At 65.8% G+C, this 13,733-nt stretch overlaps 2 protein-coding genes across 3 annotated transcripts; both read left to right on the forward strand.

Moving 5' to 3' along the window:
- The first annotated feature begins 129 nt into the window (after positions 1–129).
- LOC123023698 (Rab interacting lysosomal protein) lies at positions 130–6,139 on the forward strand. Of its 2 annotated transcripts, none has more exons than XM_044430619.1 (7): positions 130–223; positions 2,431–2,552; positions 2,668–2,862; positions 3,213–3,361; positions 3,785–3,907; positions 4,131–4,211; positions 4,820–6,139. In XM_044430619.1, exons 2-7 carry the CDS (start codon positions 2,460–2,462, stop codon positions 4,992–4,994), a joined length of 816 nt encoding a protein of 271 aa, XP_044286554.1. In that variant the 5' UTR covers positions 130–223; positions 2,431–2,459; the 3' UTR covers positions 4,995–6,139. The 2 variants fall into 2 exon arrangements, 1 of the variants encoding a protein (XP_044286554.1); XR_006414773.1 differs by lacking the exon at positions 130–223 and having other exon boundaries at positions 289–2,552; positions 4,820–5,504; positions 5,541–6,139.
- Positions 6,140–8,385: 2,246 nt separating this feature from the next.
- Positions 8,386–13,733, forward strand: SCARF1 (scavenger receptor class F member 1). The gene is made up of 10 exons (XM_044430611.1): positions 8,386–8,768; positions 9,117–9,218; positions 9,415–9,940; positions 10,361–10,579; positions 10,834–10,962; positions 11,050–11,153; positions 11,248–11,371; positions 11,824–11,951; positions 12,199–12,336; positions 12,574–13,733. The coding sequence occupies exons 1-10, from the start codon at positions 8,570–8,572 to the stop codon at positions 13,347–13,349; spliced, it is 2,445 nt and encodes an 814-aa protein (XP_044286546.1). The 5' UTR covers positions 8,386–8,569; the 3' UTR covers positions 13,350–13,733.

Raw genomic sequence — 13,733 nt, forward strand, 5'->3', positions numbered from 1 at the left:
CGCCGCGCCGCGCCGCGCCGCGCCGCCTCAGGGCCGGGAGGGACGCGTAGGCCGCGCTCGGCCCAGGCGCCCCGCTCGCTCCGCTGCCCGTCCTTGCAGGGCGCCGAGGAGGGACCCGCCGCCGGCCCGGGGGGCGACGGCTGCCTGCGGAGCCGCCTGGCGCAGCTCGAGGAGGAGAACCGCGGCCTGGTGGCGCAGCTGGCCGAGCGCCGGGCGCAGGCAGGTGAGCGGCCCGGGGCCCCTCGCTCCTTCCCTCCGTCCTCGCCTCGTCCGCCGGGCGGGAGACGCGCGCCGGGCCCGCTTGGCGCGCTGCCTGCGCCGGCTCGTGATTGCGCTCGGGACTTTTCTGGCGGGCTCCTCCCGAATTGCCTCCCGCAATAAAGCGGAGCATAAAACAGTACAGAACGCACTGGGCATAAATTGACTTACAGTACTAAAAAGGACCTTTGGTACAATTGCCGGCACGAACCAGAGCCGACCGGTAAGGCCGTAATTGGGAAGGCTGGGTTGAACAAACATGCTTTCAGGACGGTTCTGCTGTCTAAACCTTTTTATTCCTGAAATACAAACAAACCAACCCCAGTGCATTTAACATACAAGCATTAAGTAAGGACAGTAATCATTATTCTACTGCGCTTCCTAGCAGCAGAACCAGGAATGCATGTCAAATAAAAGAAGAAAAAAAAACTCCGGTTTTTTGGAGTTTGGAGTTTTCCTTGTTGCTTTAAGTGAATCCTATTGATTCTGTTCCTCTAACGTTATTTTCTAAATTTTATTTACTATCCTTTTCATCCACATATTTTGTTTTTTCTTTCCTATAATCATAGCTTTAAATTTTATGTAATCCCTGCATTCACTCCTTTTTCTCTCTTCCGGCATTCCAAGTGAATCGCATTATATCAAGTTAGACTTCAGGGCATTCCTGGAAGCACTCTGGGAGGGGGGCTGGCGGACCCCTGATGGCTACCCCTTGGGAAGCAGTGCAGAGGCTGAATTCTGCCCCGTGCCTAGCGTGAGCCTCCTTGAGGCCTTAAACTGAAAGCAAAACCAGTGAGAAAGGTTGCAACGCTTTTCTTTTTAGCTCTCGCTTTTCTTTTTAGCTCTCGCTTTTCTTTTTAGCTCTCAGGCTTCCCTTTCGCTTCTTGGTGGGTGACAGCGTGCCTAGTTTAAACCGGTTTGGCTCCAGGCCAGCCTGCTCCAAGGCCTTCCTTGCTTCAGTCGTGTGCCATCCGTGGCAACGAAAGTCTTGGGCAGGGCGAGGAGACACATTTGAAAAATAATTGCCGGAGAACGAGCCTCTTACACCTTTAGTTTGGTTAAGGCCCTGAGATTTTTTGCTGGTGTTTTAGAATACCTGACCTCGCAATGGGAAGTTCCACAGGTACGGCACCTGTGCAGGTGTGTTTCCCTTGGAATGAGGTCAGCGTAGGCATTCGGTGTGTTGCAACTCCGTATTTTATTTACAGCTGTGTAAGTTGAGCCTGGGTGGGGACCCAGCTTAAAAGACTCCAGCTGGCAGGCAGGTCCAGCACCCGATACTATCTCGAAAGGGCAGTGTCGAAATGCCCTTTGCATACCAGCTGGACGCTCAGCTCCCACTGCCCCGGGTCTTCCTCTGTCTCAAATATTCAGCATTTTCCCTTTCATGCAGATGCCCAGATGCATCAGTTTGGCTGGGGCACAGTGGGCGGGGGAGGAAGCCTCTTTTTGGTACTGTTTGGAGCTGATGGCGCAATCAGCCAGTCTTGCTAGTGGAAGGAAAGTCCTTGGCAGCTATTCCAGGTCAGCAGTATGTGTGGCTCTGTTTACCCTTTCTGGTCCGCGCTTCCCGTCTAGCTACAGCATAGCCCAATCTGGTTTCTCAGTTCCCTTCCCACCCCAGCCCCAAGGCGGTTTCCAGTTGCAAGCGGCCGAGCTTGAGTGGAATGAAGCGGAGCCCAGAGCCAGTAAAACAACACTCTCCAAACGGAGGAAAGGAAACTGAAGTCCCGTGTTCCCTCCATGCTCTGTGAAAGCCACATGCTCAGTGGCAGGATGAGGCGTTTCGCTTTGTTCATGCAAATCCCCTCGTGTTTGTATGAATAAAGCCAAAGGCCTGGAGGGTGTGGGGACGCCTTGGAGTGCAGCTCCCAGAGTTCCTGACCATTGGTCGCGTTGCCGGGCCTGATGGGAGCTGTAGTCTGAAGCGTCCATGCAGAGAGCGCCACTGCAACTGCCCGGGGAAGTCCATCCTGTGTGGGAGGTGGCAGAGCAGACACTGGGAAAGCGTTAACTCGGCGAAGCGCTGCAGTGAGAGTGCTCGGATTGCATGCGCAGGAGCATCGCGGGGACCTGGGATTGTTGCGATGGGCTGAGCCCCCCGAGCAGGGAGCCGGCCGAGGGTTGCCGCCCTGGGACCGCTACCTGCCGTTCTCTCCTGGCTGCACCCAGATAGCACCTGGAGCAAGGAGAGGGAGGTGATGCTGCGGCTCAAGGAGGTGGTGGATAAGCAGCGCGATGAGATCCGCCAGCAGGCCCGAGACATCCTCTCCCGGACCCGGGACGCGGAAGCGGTAAGGCTTGTCCTGGCTGTGGGGCGGGAGGGAGGGGGTGCTCCGGGGGGACACGGGGGCTGTGGGCCTCTCCCGCGGTCTGGTTGAGCGGGGTGCTGCGTGTTTTGCTACTCAGCTGCAGGAGCAGCTCGGCCGCTTCATGTCCGTGAACGAAGAGCTCCGCCGCAAGCTGGCTGTAGTGCAGGCGCAGCTCAGGAGCGCCCTGGATCAGAAGGAGGAGCTGGACAGCCTGCTGCTGGAGGCCCGCCGGGAGGCTGAGGGGCTGCGTGGGTCCGTGGCCACCCCAGAGCCATCCAGGATGGATGCCATGGTGAGAGGGGCTGAGAACGAGGGCCCTCCTCCATGAGGTGGGCGTGCCTGGGCTTCCAGAGGGGGATCGTGGCATCCTGCAGAGCTGCTGCTCCTCCTCATGGTCTTAGTGGCAACAAGCTTCTAGTCCTCTGTGAGCAGCCGTGGCCTGCCTAGAATGGCCCAGTGAACTCTTGCAGCGTACGGGCTGCCAGGAGGGGCTCCGCAGGCGGCCACGTGGGCCGTTGTGCTGCGCCGGGGAGGGGCCCTTTCGTGAACAGACTCTGGCTTTCCAGAAATTGGGCATTTGGGGGTGGTCTGCAGCCTCTCGGAGGCTGGGATGGCAGCTCATCTCTTCCCCGCTTTTCCCAGGAGGGCACCGAGGTGGTCGCGACGTTGAGCAGGGGGCTGCCTGGACGGGGCTCCTTCTCCCGGGAAGAGCTGCAGCAGATCCTGCAGGAGCGCAACGAGCTGAAGACCAACCTCTTCCTGGTGCAGGAGGAGCTGGCCTTTTACCAGCGGTCAGTCCTGGCAGAGGTCCGGGTGGTGTGGGGAAGGCCCGGGGCTCCGCTTCCCGTGACGGAGAGGTTCCCAGCACCAGTGTTCCCGGGCAGGGGCAAGACGGAGGTCGTGGCGCCTCCCCGGCCCCCTTTCCCTCAGCCGCCTGTCATTTGGTGACTTTGGGGAGCTTTTCCCCCTCACACAAGACGGAAGTGCCTCTCTGAAGGCCGAGTCACTGGCAGGCACTGCCTTAAGTGAAACCATGCCGGTATTTTTGGTCCCTGAATGCCAAATGGGGAGCCAGCCCTTGCTGAAGAGGTTTCATGCCCTCAGCCTAGACCAGCCACGAAAACAGGTGGGCAGGCTTGCGAGACTTTGTGGTGGGGGATCCCATCCCTCGGAAGCTCCCTGGAGCCCAGCTGTTCTGTCTCCCTGTCCTGCAGGGAACTGCTGAATGACCAGCGGATCCCGAGCATCCTCCTGCGCGCTGTGAAGTCCACCATCAAGAAGCAGCGCCGGAAGATCCGGGCCAAGATGCTGGGGACTGCGGAAGACCAGGAGAGCAGGCAAGGGGCGCTGTGGGGCTGCTCGGCCCCTCTGTGTAAGGTCTGGACGGGCTGGGGAAGGCCCGCTTGCTTGCTTTGGCTTTAGGCCAGGCTGGAGCAGGGGACCGAGCTCTCTTCCGCCCCGACAACGCAAGGAGACCCCTCTGCGTTGCAGCTCCTGGGGGGACCCCCACCCTTGCGTGCAAGTTTCTGACCCATGCTGCTGTTTGGCCCTGTGTTGCAGCGAGGAGGAGGCGGAGGAGTGGCTGATGGGCCCCGCGGACGCTGTGGATGGCCACCTGCCCGAGCCCGGAATTAGGAGCTTGTAAGTCTGCTGCGCCGGCCTGCTGGGGGACAGTGGCGTTCGGAGCAGGAGGGTGGGCGGCCCGTCTTGGGGGAAGGAATCGGCCTTTTGCGGACGGACGCCCGTGTTCAGCCCCGGAAACTGCCTGCGGCCAGTCCAAGGCAACCGGGCGCCAGGGGCCCGTCCCTGGTGGGCAGGAGCATCGCCTTGCCCTGGCGAACCTTTCGCCTGCACGGGCATCCTCGAAGCTGGCACCGTCACAGTGCCGTCCCGCTGGCCCGGCTGCCCCGGCAGAGGCCGTCCGCTGAGCTGGGAGGATGGTTTGCGGTCCCCTCAGTTCCGCGGAGCACAGGGGCTTCCCTCGAACCAGCCTGTGGTGCGGCGCGCATGGCCCTTCCCTGCCCAAGAGCCGGGCCAGCCCGGGCAGGGAGGCGGAGGTACTTCCTGCCCTGGGGAGGAAGAAAGAACCGTGGGGCGCGGCGGGTTATTCTCCCTGCCACGCAGGGATCCGTGTGCACCTTCCTCGGGCGCACAGCGTAAGGAGGATGCAGCTCCGCCAGAATAGCCCCGGCAGGGCAGCCTACCCTCGCTGGCAGCACAGCCGCACCCGCACCTGTTGGTCTGTCCAGTTTTAGCCTGTGGTATCGCCAAAGCAGCAAAAGCAGCACAGCGGAAGGCGGCTCTGGAGCCTGGGAGATCGTCAACCCGCGAGACACGTGTCCGAAGGAGGGCGAAGGGGAGCCGGAGCAGCAAGCGCCTTCCTGTAGCTCCAGCTCTCCCGGCGGAGCCTCATCCCTCGCCTGAGCCGGGCCGCCAGTCGGATCCGGGGCAGCGCCCTGCTGGGGCTGGCCACACGCTGCCGGAGCTCCGGCCCCATGGCCCTGGCACAGTCCAGCCAGGTTGGAGAGGGGCCGCATGGGCCGCGGGGGAAGGTCGAAGGCACCCCTCCCCGCATTGGCTCGCCTCTCACGGGCCAGCGTGAGGCCGCAGCCGGCACCAGAGCGGGGGCGCGTGGCGGGGGGAGAGGAGGTGCTTGCAAGCGCTGAGGAGCGGCAGGACAGCAGTAGCTGGGTGTGCCAGGGCGGTCCCCTCGCACAGGTGTGTGCAAGCCCGGCCTCCTTTGCTCTGCGTAGTGTGCAGACGTGGGAGAAGACGTGGGTGTCCCAGGGCACGGATTCCTGCCAGCTGCAGAGAGCAGAGCCAGGGAGAAGCCGGGCTGCTTTGTCTATTAGGTGAGGGGATTCCGCATGGACTGTGTCAGGCCCTTTGGGGATGTGGAGGGCAGAAGCGCTGTCTGAGCTGCCCCCCGATCCAGTTCAGAAATGGGTGCCTGGCTGGCCGAGCGGGCAGGTGGGCTCATGATTACATCTCAAAGTGTCTCCCGACCTGGTGCCTCTGCTTGGGAATATGCCTATGGAAAGGACCGTTATTCCGCTGGCCTGCAGGCGTATCCGGTGCTGAACGTTAACATCTGGATAGACAGAATGCTAAACGTGGGACGGGGCAGGCGGGCCGCCCTCGCCTGTCCAGCGCAGCCACAGGCGCCGTCGCCACAGCCGGTGCAGGAGGGCCCCTTCCCCGTCTGCGCTGCCGTTCCCGGGACCAGCTCTGCGCTCTATGTCGGGAACGAGGCCTGCGAGGAAACGCATCTGGCCAGTGGAGGATCCCGGGCAACGGGGCCCCTTCGGATCCCCGCACGCTTGGAAATGGATTGGGAGCCCGTGGAAAGCTTTTCTGTTAAGACTGCCAACCTGGTGTCCCAGCAGCCTTAATCTGGACATACGTGGAGACATGCAATTATGATGGGTTGTAGTTGTACACAACAGACAGTGGTGGATTCTGGGCAGGCACGGAAACCCAGACAATGCGCAGCCATGGTGATTCTTCAGTTGGTTTCTGAAATGCATCTCCAATTTCTGGCTTCAAAATACCATCTGCTTAATTTGAAATCAGCTGTTTGAAATTACTGGGTTTGAGCCAGCCTCAGCTAAGTTGAATGTTGTGTGTGGTATTTTGCTTTTGCTGTGAGGGCTGATCTAATATCTGAGCAAGTACCAGGGCCTCCCAATCGCTAGCCAATCACTTCCTTCAGAACAGTTCTAACAGGCATAATAACTTCATGAGGACTAGAGATTTTCTTTCTCTTTAAACCAAATGAAAGGTGAACTTGACAGAGTCCCAAAGGCCAGAGGACCCTGCTTGGCATGTGCTACACTTGCAAGAAGCAACAGTGCTTCCACCCCAAGAGGGCTGCTTTCAGCATCCGTTTCAGGCTGGGCATGGATTGGAGTCCCTAAAACCTGCCACAGCCAAGCTCAGAGGAGGATGCTTCCAGGCCGGTGCAAGGACCAGGGTCCTCCAGGGACTTGACAGAAAGCTGCTTCTCAGCTAAACCCTTTCTGAAACTTGGGGAGTTTCCAAGAGTTCAGCCTTCTGCGAAGTGTGTGCTCTGCCGGGGTGCTTTCCTAAAGGCTGAGCAAGTGGCCGGTCCTCATTGTTCCATTTAAAGAGGAACTTGGGGGGAAGCCGCCCTGCACGAGCCAGGAGGCTGGTCAGCCAGGCACCGTAGCGCTAGGCCACCTGGTTCCCTCCAGAGCGCTGGGGCTACAGCTGTGTGCGCCCATGGAATTCTGGGATGTCCAGTGGGGATGCACGGACAGGCATTGGCATCTCTCTGGGGTTTCTGGCAGGGCTTTTCCAGCCCTGAGCCGAGTACCAGCCCTTTGGCAAGGCCCAGGGGCACCATCTGGGGGCCTCTGGATGCGCCAAAGGGGGGCTGCTCCCCCCACCTGAGCTGCTAGGCCACCCGAGGAAGGGCCACGCTTCCGAGGGGGGCAGCTTTCCCCTGGTCCCAAACCCCCCCCCCCCCCACCTAGTCACGCAATTCCCTGGAAAGGCTTGGCGGAGGGGCCGGCGCTGGTCCGTGCCGTGTCAGAATGGACGGGCTGGCTGGATGCGGCTGGATTTCTCTGGGGCAGCGGGAAATCTTTGAACTGAGCTTCTGTTTGGGCAGGAAAAAAGGTGTTTCCTGTGCTTTTGCTGACATGGAGGTCCCGCAGAACAGCCTAGGGAGGGAGGGGCAGCCCTGGCGCTGCCTGCCCTTCGGGGTAGGATGCCCGGGCAGGCTGACAGGGGCTGAAGCCCCGATTTGGGCACCGGGAGCTGGTGGTGGGCCCCCCAGCATCATCGCGCAGGACGAGCACCTGGGGACCTCTGGGAGGAAGGCCTGCCCTCCCACGGCCCTTCAGCACGGCTGATGGGCATTGTAGGCCAGAACCTCTGGAGAGCTCCCTCTCCCCGGTTGTAAAGGGGGCACGTTCCTCGATTCCCCACTGTGGAACTGCTGGGGGCCCCTGGGAGACACCCCCCCCATCGGGGCCGCCCATCGGGCTGGGATGCGAGTGACGAGCCCCAGGAGTTCCCAGGAAGGCGTGTGGGATAGGCACCCTCCTCCCACCTCGAAAGTCCTTCCCAGAAGTCCCGTGGCCGCCCCCCCATTCCCCTGAGGCCAAAAATAGTTCGGGGGGCTCTCTTGGCGTGTCCTGCCCTCTGGCCACCCAGCCGCTGGTGAGCTTCCTCAGGAAAGCCGAGGAGGAAGTGAGGGAGGGCCAGGCGAGGCGCAGCCCGGCGCCAGGGGGGGAGCCTGCAGAGCCCGTGTGGCCGCGGCCTGGGCAGCCACTCCTGGCCGGCGTGCGGGCGATGGACCGCCTGCCACCGCCGCTGCCGCTGCTGCTGCTGCTCTGCCTCCAGGTCCGGGGCTCCGGTGGAGGGAGCGGCGCCCCTGAGCTGGACCCCGTGGGGAGGCACGTCTGCCGCTCCAGCAGGTAGCCCCTCTCGGGCCAGGGCAGGGGCGGTGCGGGGAGCTACCTCCAGGCCTGCCGCCAGCTGGGCCGGGCCCCTCGGCCCCCACACGGCTCGGCCCCCAGCCGGGGGGCTTTCTCACGGCCCGGCGAGCTCCTGGCTCTGCCGCGGAGCATTGGTAGGTCGAGGCGGCCCGTCCAGCCCGGAGCAAAGCGGGTCCCTGAAGGGCCAGGGTTCCCGAGGTGCCGGGGGCCATGGAGGCAGCCGGGCCACCCCTCTGCTCTGCCCGGATGGAGATGTGGGGAGGGGGGAGGCAGGGCAGTATCGAGGGAGGGGGGCTGCTCAGGCTCCCAGACTGAATCAGACTTGGGCAAGACCCACTGAAGTCTGTGGGGCGAACGGGGTGGGGGTTCCCCTCCGGCGTTTTCAGCTTCCCTCCGCGCATTGTCCTGTGCTTCCTGCCGCCTGCGCCTGCGGTCTCGCCTGGTGCTGCTCGGGCCCCAGCGTGCTTGCAAAGCCCAAACCCGGCCACTTCTCCAGCAGCATGGGGGGCTCGGCCACAGGGGGCACCCCCTCCCATGGCAGCTTGGTCTAGAGAGCTCCCCTGCAGCGCTACCAGAGAAGGGATGCCCCGGGCGACTGGGGCCGCGTCATCTGGAGGGGGCGTGTGGCGGGCAAGGGGGCTCCTGCTGACCATCCGTTTCTCCCCCGCCAGCCAGCCGCCTGTCTTCACCTGCTGCTCCGGCTGGAAGCAAGAGGGCCGCGAATGCCCCACTGGTAAGCCCGGCCCGGCCCAGCGCCTGCCGGGGTCCCCGGCCTTGCGGGGAGCTTCCGGCGGGGTCCGTGCCCCCGGGATGGGGCGCCACAGCCATGCACCTTCCTGGTGGAAGGGAATTGGGCTACTCCGCCCCTGGAGCCGCACGCAGGGCGGCCAACCTGGAGAGCCCCGTGCCCCTTCGGCACGATGAGGAGGGAGGGGAGTTGGGGACCTGGGCCGGCGTCTCCCTCAGTGGACGAGGGGGTGGCTGTGGCCGCCCCCCTGGCTGGCCACCCTCCAGGGAGCTCGCTGGCCCGCAGGCTGGGGGCGAAGGGTCTCACCACCCGCTCGCGTCTCTGCCACTCCAGCGCTGTGCGAAGGGGACGAGGCCTGCCGTGGGGACGAGGTGTGTGTCCGGCCGGGCGTGTGCCGCTGCCGGCCAGGCTTCTTCGGGGCCGGCTGTGCCACACGTGAGTGTCGTCCTGGGGTGGGCGCGTGAGGTCCCCGACTACGGTGGCGGTTGGGGTGCAGCCTCGCCCGCTTGCCGGCCGGCCGACGGCTCCTGGCTCGGACTTGTAGGCCTCCGGGACGGGTCCTGCAGGGCTGGAGAGAGCCTCCGCCCGCCCGCCCACCTGGCCCCACCACCCCGTTCCGCTCTCCCCGCAGGCTGCCCCGGCCAGTTCTGGGGGCCCGACTGCAAGGAGAGCTGCCACTGCCACCCCGATGGGACGTGTGACCCCGCCGGAGGAACCTGCAGCTGCCACCCGGGCCGCTGGGGGCCGCTCTGCCAGTTCGCCTGCGCCTGTGGCCCCCGCGGCCACTGCGACCCGCTCTCGGGGGCCTGCCGCTGCCGGCCGGGCTGGTGGGGACCCGAGTGCCGGCGGCAGTGCCTGTGCGACCAGGCCGGCTCCCGCTGCGACCCGGGCACGGGCCGCTGCCTCTGCCACCGAGGCCGCTGGGGCCGGCGATGCTCCTTCGCCTGCAGCTGCAACGGCTCCCCCTGCGCCCAGCAGAGCGGCCGCTGCGAGTGTCGCTCAGGGCTGTGGGGGGCCGCCTGCCAGAACCCCTGCCAGTGCCGGCATGGGACCTGCGCCCCGCAGGACGGGCGCTGCGCCTGCGACGCCGGCTACCGGGGCCCCAGCTGCTCGGAGCCCTGCCCGGCCGGGAGCTTCGGGCCCCGCTGCAAGAGCCGGTGAGGGGCCCCACTGGGAACCGAGGCTGGGAGGGGGCTTGCGGTGGGCTCTGCGCCTGCCCCACGCTGGGCTGCAGGGCTCCCACCGCCCTGAGGGCTGCAGGGCTCAGGCTCCAGTGCCCCCATGCAGGGGGAGTGGGGAAGGGCTCCAGGCCATCTCAGTGCTTCCCATGGCACTCGGCACACGGAGGCAAAGCAGGCACTGCTTGGGATTGGGAGGACTTCGCTGATGCTCTGAGCATCCGTGTTGCTTGATGAAGAATTCTGTGTTCCTGGAAAGCCTGCGCAGTTTCTGGTGCCAGGCTGGCTCTTCAGAAGAGTTTGTTTGGCCATCCCGGGTGGGAGGTGCGTGGGGGCACCACACGGCCTGAGCTGCCTGAACGCGGCTGCCGGACACTCACGGCCCTCCCTCTGGCACAGGTGTGGCCACTGCAAGGACCCGTCCTCCTGCTCCCCGGTGAACGGATCCTGTCCAGAGTGTGAACCCGGCTGGATGGGGGCCGACTGCCAGCGGCTTTGCCCCCCGGGCCGCCATGGGGAGAACTGCAGCCAGCCCTGCCCCCGCTGCTTCCGAGGGGAGCCCTGTCACCCGGAGACGGGCGCCTGCCAGAGCTGCGAAGCTGGCCTGCAAGGGCCCAGGTGGGGGCCATGCTGGGGGTTGTGCTGGGCACCTCAGGCCTCCTGCTTGCAGCTGGGAGCCATGGGGTGGGAGAGGCCTGTGGCCTGGGGGGCCATCCCGCAGCTCTGCTGAAGGGCAGGGGGGCTGTTCAACGGAGCCCGCCTGGCCCTTCTCCCCCAGAGAGCCCCCCCTCCCCGCTGCCCAGCTTCCAGGCAGGAGGTGCCGGTGATCCGGCCAGGAAGCCCCCTGCCCTCACCCCTGCACTTCCCCACAGATGCGAGGACCCCTGCCCTGCGGGACTCTTTGGGGCCGGCTGCCAGTTCCGCTGCCCCGACTGTGCCAACGGGAGCTGCGACCCAGCCTCTGGGGCGTGCGTCTGCCAGGCCGGGTTCTGGGGCGCCAGGTAGGGGCACCGGGGCAGCTGCCGGGGGGAGTGGGGGCCCGGAGCGGCTGCAGCAGGCCCACCCCGTGTCGCTCTTTTCCTTCGCAGCTGCAACCGGACCTGCCCTGCCGGCCTGCACGGCCCCAACTGCTCAGCGCCCTGCCAGTGCCCAGGGGGCGCATGCCACCCCGCCTCGGGGGCCTGCCAGGGGGGTAGGTCCCCCCACCTGTCCTCCGGAGGGGGTCGCGTCTGCTGGGGGGTGCTGTGGGCAAAGGGTTCCCCCTCCGGACATCTCTGTCTCCGCAGGAGCCCGGCTCCAAGGGGCGCTCCTCCCGGCCATCCTGGTCCCTCTGCTGCTGCTCCTGCTGCTCGGCCTCGCCTGCTACTGCTGCTGCTGCTCCAAGCCGGCCCTGGCGGACCCCGGCAGCAGGTACCAGCCGGGCTGCCCCCAGAAGCCCTCCTGCAGGGGCCACTGGCGCCCGGACCCCCCCCCCCCGTGAAAAGCAGCGCCAGATTTTGACACAGTGCCGCTGGCCGGCCTCAGGACTGCGCGCGTCCTGCACACAGGAAATTCGTCTTTGGACGGATCCTGCCCTGCTGGGCCCTGCCACATTTGCTCTCTTTCCGCAAGGATGGAGAAGAGCAGGCCTGGGGAGGCTGCAGGCCTGGTGGCACCCCTGTTGGCACTCCCCTGCCTGAAGTGCAGCGACCCAGGCCGATTTCTTTGGAGACTGCGAACTGGGCCTGAAGCACCGCTCCGTGCTGGCCGGGGGGAAGCGCGCGGGGGTCTCGTCTCCTCCTGGGCCCCGGCACCCCCGGAGCCCCTCGCACGCGCCCCGGTGAGACCCCTGTCCTGTCCTGTCCTGTCCGTTTCCTCTGCAGGGCGGCAGCGGTGGCGGAGGGGGACCCGCTTGCCCGGGCGAAGCGCCACGTGCTGGGGACGCTGGCCGATCTCCGTGCCGCCTCGCCTTGCTTCTCCCTGGGGAGCTACCGGGTGCCGGGAGTCACAGGTGAGGAGGGGGTGGGTGCCTGGGCCGCGTCCCCCGCCCTCTGCCTGCTCCCCAGTTCCTGTAACACGAGGGGGGCTCGACCCCAGTCTTGCCCAGGGGGCAGAAAAAGGGGGACGGGCCACAGAGGGGAGGCTGGGGCAGGTAACCCCCGGGGGGCACAGACAGGGACCCCCCCGGCATCCTGCGGCTCACGGCCCGCCTGGTCCCCCTTCCTGTGTTTCCTCCCGCTGTGGCGCTGGCTGAGCAGTCTCCCACCACGACACCGAGATGCCCTTCAACCCCAGCTTCATCGAGCCCCCCTCGGCCGCCTGGCCCTCCGACAGCTCCTTCGACACCGATGAGGACGAGGAGGGGGGCTCGGCTTGCCCCCTCCCTGCCGGCGAAGGTAGGACTGCATCCGCACACCTCCCCTGCATGGGGGCCCTCCCTGCACCCCACAGCCACCCACAGCACCTCCCCCCACTGCGGAACTTGCTCTCCATTCGGCGAGGAAGGCGTGGGCACGAACCCGGGTAGTCTCAGTTCGAGGACTGCTCCCTCTCGGGTGCCTGAACAGCGGGAAGGGACCTGAGGACCACTCGGGGCTGTGCTCTGACCCCAGCCGTGTCTTTCTCCGCCACAGACCCGGAGCGCCAGACGGGCTTCCTGCCGGAGGTGCGGCCCCCGAGCCCGGAGCCCTTCTCCATCCCTCGCACCTCCAGCGTGGCCAAGGCCAAGCGGCCCTCGGTGTCCTTCGCGGAGGGGACTCGCTTCGGCCCACAGAGCCCCAGGCACTCCGTGGAGGCCCCCACCACCCCGCACGATGCCCTGGGCAGCTGCTACGAGAACGTGGAGGCCAGAGGCTGGGCGGACGAGAGCCCCCGGGGGGGCCTGTGCCACACCCCCGCCGGCCACCGGAAGGGCACCGCCGGCTCCCGCCTCGTGGCCCAGAGGGTGGAGGCCCTCGAGGCGACCACCAGAGCCCACGGCCACGAGCCCAGCAGCGTCACCACCATCTACGTTGCCGTGGGCAAGGCCGGGCCGGGCGGCGAGGGCCCTGTGCAGGCGCTCCTGCAGCGCCTGGGCAGCCTGCGGAGAGCCAGGCCCGTCTCCCGGGAGGAGCCCCGGCCAAGAAGGCCCCCCGAGGGCCTCCAGAGGGCACCGTGGGGGGCGCCTGCCTCGCACCGGCTGCAGCCCCCTGGCCTCAGCCCCTCGCCCGACGTGGCGGAGTTGGAGGCGGGGGGCCAGGGCCCCCTGGGAGGCGCACCGGCCCCTGTGGGTGAGGGACCTGGGGAGAGCGGCGGTGCCCAGGCTTCCCCAAGCCCCAGCCAGCTGGAGATGCAGGCCGGAGGGCTGGACTCCGAGGAGGGGCAGGAGCCCCAGTACGAGAACGTTTGCCGCTGGTCCGGCTCTCCGTAGCCCCCAAGACGCCGGAGGAAGGGCACGCGGAGGTGTGGGGAGACCCCACCGGAGTGGGCGGGCTCCGTCCGCAGCGCTGCTGCCAAAGTGACCGGGCCCGTCATTCCTCCACCGGCAGAAGGTGGGCTTCCCTTGGACTTCTCCGCTCTTCTGAGTGCCCCGCGGCTGCCGGGTCCGCCCTGTGTCGTCGACGGGCCCCGGCAGGCCTCTGCCCCGGCATAAATGTCCGTGCAGCCGATTTCCTCGTTGCCAAAAGAGGGAACGTGCCGGACTGGATCGGAAGAGCCGTCGGAGGGGTTCCCCCGTGAAGCCCCAGCCCTCCCGGAGGCACCTCCGCCCCACAGCAGTGGGCTCTCGTTCTTAATAAACAGACAGCTCAGCTCA

Source organism: Varanus komodoensis, unplaced genomic scaffold (genome assembly GCF_004798865.1).
Source record: "Varanus komodoensis strain SLA01 unplaced genomic scaffold, ASM479886v1 scaffold20_3, whole genome shotgun sequence".
Taxonomy (NCBI): Eukaryota; Metazoa; Chordata; class Lepidosauria; order Squamata; family Varanidae; genus Varanus; species Varanus komodoensis.

Bases quoted from the DNA above. Each gene is read 5' to 3' on its own strand.
- LOC123023698 (XM_044430619.1), top strand. From the start codon at position 2,460: ATGCTGCGGCTCAAGGAGGTGGTGGATAAGCAGCGCGATGAGATCCGC. The intron at 3,362-3,784 runs GTCAGTCCTGGC...CCTGTCCTGCAG, and splicing joins GAGCTGGCCTTTTACCAGCG to GGAACTGCTGAATGACCAGC. The intron at 4,212-4,819 runs GTAAGTCTGCTG...TGGTCTGTCCAG, and splicing joins GAGCCCGGAATTAGGAGCTT to TTTTAGCCTGTGGTATCGCC.
- SCARF1 (XM_044430611.1), top strand. From the start codon at position 8,570: ATGGCAGCTTGGTCTAGAGAGCTCCCCTGCAGCGCTACCAGAGAAGGG. The intron at 9,941-10,360 runs GTGAGGGGCCCC...CCTCTGGCACAG, and splicing joins GGGCCCCGCTGCAAGAGCCG to GTGTGGCCACTGCAAGGACC. The intron at 11,154-11,247 runs GTAGGTCCCCCC...CTGTCTCCGCAG, and splicing joins CTCGGGGGCCTGCCAGGGGG to GAGCCCGGCTCCAAGGGGCG.